Genomic DNA, 9,243 nt, shown 5'->3' on the forward strand with positions numbered 1-9,243 from the left:
TTTGCTCGCAAACAAAAAAAAACCGACTTCTATTACATCGACAAGTAACACATACACTAAAACAGTCAAGTAAATACGCAATTATTAGATACAACTCAAAAATTACTTGTTAGATCGCAATCAAACTGACCACACGACACACACCACCTTTCCATTACAATAAAAATATGGAAAACGGTTCACCCAGTCAAAACTTCTGAGATAGCATACATAAAAAGTACAATCGGATTGAGAACCTTCTCCTTTTCTGGAAGTCGGATAAAAACGGTGGCTTGGGGCTCGCAGTGCTGCCACACGTACAAGTAGAGGCGGGTTACGAGCAAAAGTTCAAACTTGTGGTGGATGGCCAACGAACTTTTTAAAAAAGCGGCGGTTTTAAAGTACGCGTAGTGACACACCAGCGAAAAAGGTCGTCAACTTACTCGCACATCTATCACCCCCCTTTATTGCCTTAAATCAGGTAGAAAAATGTGTACAAGCTTTTTATGTCTATAATTTATTTTAGCACATCTTGTTATTTGTTTAATATTAGTATGAATTCAGTTAAACTGAATTGTACAAGAAAAAAAATCTCCCAATGTCTCATAGCTAAAAAACGGTCCCTTCACCATGTAGAACAGTTAGTGGAGCTTTATTGAGGCAACCAGCAATGGTACTCCACTGAACATTACTGTATGACAGATAATTTCCCCTAATAAGTGTTACGATCAAACAGTTAGAGAGACCTACAAGAACAAAAAATTAGACAGAAAACAAATATTTGTAAAAATTAAAAAAAAAATCTCTTCTCAACTATTGTTATAATTCTCAACTATAATTATAAAAAGACAATTGAAGTTATAGAAGTACCTACAAAAGCATTTACAGTAACAAAACTCCCAATTTTTTCTACTTAATTATTTACTTAAAAGATAGACAATGAAATAGTACTTTTATGATTTTTATTAATATTAAATGTATTAATATTCTTAATTATCCCCACAATTAGCTTATAAACTATAGGAGTTACCTCATGTGCATTTAACTTATTTCTATAATGTATTTAATCTTTTTCAGAAGTTAGATCATCACATACTTTATCTTTAATATCCAATGAATGAGTGTTTTGAGTTTCGTTATCATTGCCTGTATTATCGTCTTTTAATAAATTTTCTATCATTTCCTCACTCATTTCAGAGTCTTGACCCTTTCTGTCATTTACCAAAGAAGGTACATTTTCACTTAAGATATCCTCATCTATTTTTTTAATGTTATCAGTGTTACTGGAGTTCTTGTCTGTCTCACAAACAATATTGTTCAAAGATTCTTTGTCACATTTCTGATCATTTCCATTTTCTTTTGGTTCTTTTTGCTGACTTTCACTAAATTTCTTAACACCCAGTTTTTTTTCCAACGTATTGCAAACACTATCATTTACATTTTCATATTCTCGAATATCATTTTGTTTACTGTCTAAATTGTGAGCTGCTACAATCTCATTAATTTTCAAGAAGGTACTATCATCAGGGTTCAAATTATCAGGTTCATTTCTTGATACTTCATTTTTATCTGACGATCTTTCATTACTGTCGTTAAAGTCACTGCTTCCTACAGCCGTTAAGTCAACCTCCTGGTTATCGTGTGCGTTAGATTCGAGTGAATTTTCATCAATGAAAATTGGATCGTCATTTTCATCCTCATGTAATATTTCGACGTCGTCGTCATCGCTGATGTTGCTGCTAGTTTTTTTCGTAATATATTGTTTAAACTCTTTATTCAAATTATCACGTATTTCCTTAAATCTTGTCATCGACGTATTCAGCGATTGCTCCAACGACCGATGTAAGTTTCTCATTTCATTCAAGGAACGAGTTCGTAAGTGCATGGTGGTGGCATTTATTTTCAATTGATGTAATCTAGACAAAGAATACTCTAAAGCATCAATAGCATCTATCAAATTGTAGCGATACCATTCCACAGGAACATTTAAGTCACAAATTCTAGATGTATCAGTTCCACGGTTGACTTTAACAGATTTAGGAGTAGAGCGTTTATTTGGACAGCGACTCGTTTGATTGCGACTAGCATATTTTAATGGAGGGGGTGTTGCAGTTTGTGCAGACACTGCACTTAGTTTTGCAGCAAATGTAGTACCCTTAGACGTGACTTTTGTCGAGTTATTGTCCGTTAAAGCGACAATCGTAGCCGAATATCCTCCTGGCATACTAGGATTTGCATTTATTGCAAATATGCGCCCATCAGGAAGGCGATACATTTTGTTAGATGACAATGTTTGCGGATCCACTCGGAACTTTAGGCCACCTGTAGTCATATTGACTGTGACATCGTTTTCCGTCATCTGCACGATGTTTTCTGGACTTAAGTCTGGTAGCGAATTATTATTACGTACTATTAGCGGCGGAGGAGCTACCTTTGGTGGAATGACCGGACTGGGTGTCATGCATTGAACATCATCGTCACCATTGTCTTCTGTTACCTAGAATATTGAAATAAATATGATAAATTAGTTAAATTAATAGTAATTTTATTTTGACTAGTCAGTTACAATAAACATTAATTTTATTGTTTTAGCAAAAATTCGGAAAAGCAATAGCAGTATATGTAGTCAACTATTATACAAAGACATAAATAAATGACAGTTTTGCAACACTGGTGCTGTTTAAGCTTTTTGGTGACTTCTAAATAATATATAATATTCTTTATTGCACTTAAAAAACACGTACAAAAATATTAGTACAATGGCAGTTGGCAAGGGCGAACTTATCTCTAAAAGAAATCTCTACCAGTTTACTTATGGGAGTGAATGATGGTGTTATCGCGGGGTACAGAAGTATATAATATGTGTAAATTATAAAAAAAAAATTCACAACAGTAGAGAAAATGTTTTAGCTACCTCGCATAATGGTTCGAGAGGGAAATCTGGTGTGCAAACAACATCATCATCGTTAGAACTGCCTGCAATCGCTGCAACAGCCGACATGTCCAAACCCTTCAAAAATATACTTTAAGTTGTAACTAGTAAAAAAAAATTGGAAAATAGGTACTTAATTCTATTATTATTTATGCTTATTTAATTTAAGAAATAAATTCCTTAAATCATTTATTTTGAATTGGATAAAGCATTAATTTGGTAAATCTATTTACACATGAAAATAAAAACATTCAATAATAAAAAGTGTATTTGTCAGCTTTGACACGCGATTGGAGTAATGATTACATTGATATTTAAAAAATTGGAATGATTTATAAATTAATAAAACAATAAAACTAAAGACAAAACATACAGGTACAGTAAAATATTGTATACTATAGGTGCTGTAAAGCACCACTGAATATTATTAAGCATGTCATTTCAAGTCTATAATCTAATTTGATAATAAATTAAAAATAATTAATACCTGTGTTAGACTTTCAATTGATAAATTAATATTGTCACTGACGAATGTGGGTGCATTGTTGTAACCATTGTACATGATAGGCACTGGCGCCTTAGGTCGTATTCTTGAACAGTTATTGTACGTCTTTGATATATTTTTATCATTGTTAAATCGAACTGGATTTAACACTGTAGAGTTTTGTATCTATAAAATAAATTGTAATAATGTATACAACTGAAGTGCTCTGAGATGAAAAGTATATTAAAAATAGAGGTGTTCGCAATGGCTATATACTAATAACTAGAGACACGACCCGGCTTCGCACGGTTGCAAAAACTATCAGTGTTCCTATATTATGCACGTATTATACATATAAATCTTCCTCTGGAATCACTCTATTTCCAAAAGAAAACGAAGATCTTGAAGATCTAAGCATACAGATACTAGCGGCTCTTTATAACCAAACTCACTAAACAACTAAATTACATTTACTGTTTCTCAATACGCAACCTCACAATCGTAAAAAATAGCAAACTCACGAAAATAACGTACATCATACAAGAACAAACGCATTGTCCATACTGATTATTTAACGAAACGAAAGCTAAACTAGCGTGTAGTATAATATGAACAAAAATATTCTTAAATATTAGTTTTGTACATTGAAAGGAAAATAGTTCATATTCAGATACAATAGGATACAATTTACATTTTAAGGAAACCATCTTGGAACTTCTAAAGCCGACAAATGGCGGGATAACCATCCAACTGCTGGCTTTGAAACACACAGGCCGAAGACAGGCAGCAGCGTCTTCGGTGCGACAAAGCCAGCCCTGCGGTCGCCAACCCGCCTGCCCAGCGTAGTGACTATGGGCAACACATATGAGTTCACGCCATTTTTTGGCGCAAACTTGTGGAGGCCTATGTCTAACAGTGGCTACGATAGGCTGAAGTGAGGACACAATTTGACATGGGGCTAAGATATTATACGGCAAGGTGAGATATTCTTGACCACAAACGACAAATTAACTTTATAAAGGATGGCTCAACCGAAAATTCTAAAAACAAGCCTTTCTCAATCATAGGTACTGCACCTGATTGGACTATTTTAATGGATAAGTATGACAAACACTATAGAATCCCAGAGGATGTTGGTATTTCGTCATCCAGATGTGACGTATTCCTCTTTTCTAGACACATTAAACATATGATACTAGTAGAGCTCACTGTACCCTGGGAAACTAATAGTCCTAAAGACCTCACAATTTTTTTTAATAAATATTACAAATGAACTTAACAAAAATGGCTATGTGGGTAACTGATATGCGGTAGAAGTAAGAGCAAGAGGTATACCAGCAAAATCTCTCTATAATCTTCTGAAAGACCTTGGCCTGTCGAGAACTGCAGTAAGTTCTATTTTAGAACGAGTGTTAAAGGCTGCACTAATGCAATCCTACCAAATTTGGCTAGACAAGGCAGGCAACTCGAGCAGTGAGGGTGAGCATTGATGCGCATCTCAAAGGGGGCCTCCTTAAGCCTACACCTAGGTCGCAAGTCCTGGAAACTACTCTGAGTTTCTCCCTCTGCCACATGACGGAGCCGGCACCCACACGGAGAATCCATGGAATGCTAAGAAATTTGTCTCTCTCTTGAAAGGAATTTTGTTATTATTCCATTACAATAGACTACAATTTGGCTCTATGTACATTTGAGTTGTTAAATAATAAAAATATTCTTTTAACATAAATAACACTTGCCAGGTAAAGTAAAATAATAGGTTATATGATTATTTATAAATATTAGGTTATTTTATCCACTATCTAATATTTTGAACACCTCTAATTAAAAATGTTTAAAAACTTACTCTTATCTTTTTAGGCATCGGTCCCATCTGACTAACCATCTTGGATGATATTGCAATAGGGTTCTTGATCAATATAGTTTTTGGTTTAGGACTTAATGGGCGTTTTTGTGGTTTCTTTTCTGATTTTATACTCAGAGCTTCTTCCATATTTATTGAAGCAAATTTCTTTACCTTTAAAATCAATTATTAAAATCAATTATTATTTAAAGTAGAATCTTATTTTATTTTAATGAAATATAAAGTGATTACTTGTATAGTTGGTGGTATTTTAGAAATCAAAGAAGTAGTAATTGATTTTCTTGTTGTTGGAGTAGATTCTGCTTCCTTCTTTTTTGATTCTTTTTTTCTCGTTTTATTCTTACAACATTCAGAATGATCTTGAGCACAGTTTTTTTGATATGCTTCCTTTAAAACCAAATCCTGAGTTTCATATGTAATTCTGTATAAAGAAAAACATTAACTTTTAGAATAGACATATAAAAATTTATACTTCCTATTCTAAAAGAAAACTATATTTTAAATAGAAAAATCACTTATATAAATTTCTTTATTAATAATTAATTAACATATACATGAGGCCAATGTTTAAATACAAAGTAAAACTAACTTGTTTTTTAAGTCGCAGTAACGAATAGCAGCCCAACAAATGGCACGAAGATCCCATAAACATTTATTATTACATTTAAAACATTTCCAATCATCCAATTCTTCTATTTCTTTTATTTTAGGATTACCTAAATTTCTTCTTATACATTTCTGAAATGAAATTTTATCAAATTAAGAAAAAGCACTGTCTTGAAAGCTGAAGAAAACATTATTAAATTGTACTTACTGCACAAAAAACGTGTGGACAGTCTGAACAGCAATAGACTTGCCCTCCCTGTCCACACCAGCGACAATACAGTTCTGAACCATCATCACCTTTTTCAAACTCTCCACTATTGTAAAATGTGTGACAAGAATTACACACTAGGGTGCGAAGCATAGGATGTGGACGCATTCGACTTTCGTTGCGTGCTGAGCATCCCAAATGTCGATCACAAGCAGAACAGTGTAATCTTGCACTTGTTATTGTATTCAAGTCTAAAATATATAATTTTCATTAAATAATTATGTTTACAACAATAGCGATTATTTACTAACACTACTGTTGTCATAAACGATAACGAAAAAAAGAATAGCTCACCTTTGAATTTATTTTTATAGTAAATTCGCTCCTCCTCTGGTATGTCATCTTCAAAGTCTTCATCAGTTGGATCTTATAAAAAAAAGCGAAATTATTATGATATTCGCCTAATAGAGCGATTCTAATTAATTAACTGATGAAGATAAAATTATATTCATCTTCATCTGAAGCTATTATTGTTTTGATACTTTTTTTTATTTTTATTAAATTAAGCTGTACCATTTTAGGTTTACAATTACCTAAATATAAAAATATTTATTAATGATATCTGTTAAAAATAAAGTCCATTACGGCAAGCGTATTATAACATACCAGGGAAGGGCGGGAATTTAACATCATCGTTTTCTTGAACCGGCTTCTCAGACACTTCGGTCGACTCGTTGGTATTGTCACTCATTATTAAGACAAAGGGTACGGGTTATTAATGTAAGATATAAACTGAAACTATCATAATTAGTATTTCACCTATTTTAACAGATAAGTATTTTTTATTTTTTCTTCTGTTTAGTAAGCAAATTCTAAAAATATTACAATGCAAACTTTAATTCAGCCATTTTGGCATTTTGAGTTTTTTTTTTACTACAAAATAACAGCACAGATAACAAATTTATAATTTCAGCTACGTTACACGCTTACACGTATACAAATACGACAATGTCACAAGTGTGGCAGCACATTAAATAAAACAATAGTAGATCTGACCTGATACGGACTGCGGTGATGCCTGATGATCTCATCGTCTGATCGTCAGATCAGAATTCATAGTCAGGTCTATAGAACAATTTGCTTGAAATTTAGAATCGCTTGGCACGAATTTAAGGACGAGAGGTGGTGAAAGGGGTTGAAGGGTGACCCCCATAACCCCATACCATTCGCAATACAAGGCAACGCACCATTCTTGAAAAAATAGAAAATGAAATCTCATAGACTTAATCTTAAAATTTGACAGTTCGTGTCGTCCTGTGACGTCTCCGGTGCTTCGGACGGTGCAGCCCAAGAAGCTTATAAGCTTTTTGGTGGTTAGCCTACTTTGCCCTAGCGTAACGTAATTTTGTTACAACGGGCGAGGACTGCCCTCCCTCCGTGCCTTCGGCTTTTAAAGAACACTCTAAGGGTAGGACAAACAAGACTACGTGGAGTCAGGGTAAGTTGATTCCGTTCTGTGACCATTTTAATGTCGTAATTAACGCATTTTGATATTATTTTGATAATCAAAAGACCATAGAGTATACGACAATGACAAGTGATGGAAGTCATGGAAATAATGGATATATATTCGTAATACAACGATTCCTCCCAAATTAAAAAAAGAAATTGACCATTGCATCTAAGTTTGTATTCAAATGCATCACGAAGGGCTTCCGCATCGCCGGAGATGTAACAGAACAAAATTATGCCAATAAACTGTCAAATTTTGAGGTTAGGTATATGGGATTGCTTTTTTTTATTTTATTTTTTCAAAAATGGTGCATTACCTTGTATTGCGAGTGGTATTGAGGATTATGGGGGACTCCCTTCAACCCCTTCGAAATCCAACCCAAAAATTTTACTTAAAAGCTAATAAATCAAAATGACAACGATTATCATTTGTCTCTGTCTTAGTATTACTACGTACCTCTTTTATTTTGAATATCGACTACGCCAGACCACGCCGATCAATTTTAAGCCGACTTCAAAATGGAGGGGGTTACTCAATTCGACCATATACATATTTTTTTTCTGTATGTTCGGGGATAACTTCGTCGTTTATGAACCGATTTTGATAATTATTTTTTTGTTGGAAAGCAGATATTCCAGGTGTGGTACCATGATAAGGAAACCAGGATCTGATGATGGGATCCCAGAGAAATCGAGGGGAAACCCTTGAAAATCCACATAGCTTTTTACTGGGTGCACCGATTTTGATGATTTTTAATTAAATCTAAAGCCGATATTTATCATGTGGTCACATTTAAATTTCACGAGATCTGATTCCAACTTTTGGAGTAATCTTTGATAATGCGTATTTATTTGTCTATTTTCGTCTACCTACGTTGTATTACTTGTAAATGTAATTAAAGTCGATTTTTTTCGTTTGCCAACAAACACAATTATTGTCATCTAAAATACATGCAGCAAATGGCATAGGTCAAAATTATTTGGGCTCTTTTGGCACCATTAAGAAGAATTAATGCATTTACATTTTTTTATAGTCACATGTTATAATATTATTTTAATAAATAATAATATAAATTGTAGAAAATGATGGGATTCACAAATATTCAACCATCAACTAAGAAAGGCTAAGGGTAAAATAAAACGAAAGGATTCTTCTATCTAGTATACTTATCTATACTCTGTAATATTTGGTCATAGAACGAAAAATGTACTTATCATCACACTACTCTGTGTCTCATTCATAATCAGTAGGTGGTAGGGGTGCGGGAGCGGATACGAATGCGAGTCTCGACTCTCTCATTCGTTAAACCGTTGTAGTCATAGAGTATTGCATTGTTCTAGTTAGTTTTAAGTTATTTTCTGAGTGAAATTGTGTGAGACTGCAATGCGGTTTTGTTTTGATAAGTTGCCGGACAAAACAAACCTATATTTTTGGATAGAATTAAATAAAAAGGCTGTGCAGTACAATTAAAATAATCAAAACTTTTAGTGTTGTGGTTTTGTGTTAAAAAAATATAATTTAACGAAGACAGTGGTTCTTATTGTTTAATTTTTTCATTTGATTGTTATCAAAAATATTACAGTCTAATAAATAATATCTGTGATGCTTATGTATAAATTGAAAATTTTTAATTACACTTAATAAAAACAACACAAAT

The 9,243-nt window shown here is 33.3% G+C and overlaps 1 protein-coding gene across 1 annotated transcript; it reads right to left on the reverse strand.

Moving 5' to 3' along the window:
- Window positions 1-783: 783 nt before the first annotated feature.
- Window positions 784-7,095, reverse strand: LOC123670147. The gene is made up of 9 exons (XM_045603656.1): window positions 6,740-7,095; window positions 6,428-6,499; window positions 6,074-6,324; window positions 5,849-5,997; window positions 5,491-5,680; window positions 5,242-5,412; window positions 3,399-3,581; window positions 2,894-2,989; window positions 784-2,476 (listed from the first exon to the last, which is right to left on the reverse strand). Exons 1-9 carry the CDS (start codon window positions 6,822-6,824, stop codon window positions 1,043-1,045), a joined length of 2,631 nt encoding a protein of 876 aa, XP_045459612.1. The 5' UTR covers window positions 6,825-7,095; the 3' UTR covers window positions 784-1,042.
- Between the last annotated feature and the right edge of the window lie 2,148 nt (window positions 7,096-9,243).

The sequence above is a fragment of the Melitaea cinxia genome, chromosome 4, assembly GCF_905220565.1.
Source record: "Melitaea cinxia chromosome 4, ilMelCinx1.1, whole genome shotgun sequence".
Taxonomy (NCBI): domain Eukaryota; kingdom Metazoa; phylum Arthropoda; class Insecta; order Lepidoptera; family Nymphalidae; genus Melitaea; species Melitaea cinxia.

What these genes read in the sequence shown, in the direction of transcription:
- LOC123670147 (XM_045603656.1), bottom strand. Translation starts at nt 6,824, where the DNA reads ATGAGTGACAATACCAACGAGTCGACCGAAGTGTCTGAGAAGCCGGTT. An exon ending in TACTGCGACTTAAAAAACAA is followed by an intron (nt 5,681 to 5,848) that starts GTTAGTTTTACT and finishes TTCTTTATACAG; the next exon opens with AATTACATATGAAACTCAGG. An exon ending in CGATGCCTAAAAAGATAAGA is followed by an intron (nt 3,582 to 5,241) that starts GTAAGTTTTTAA and finishes TTTATTTTATAG; the next exon opens with ATACAAAACTCTACAGTGTT.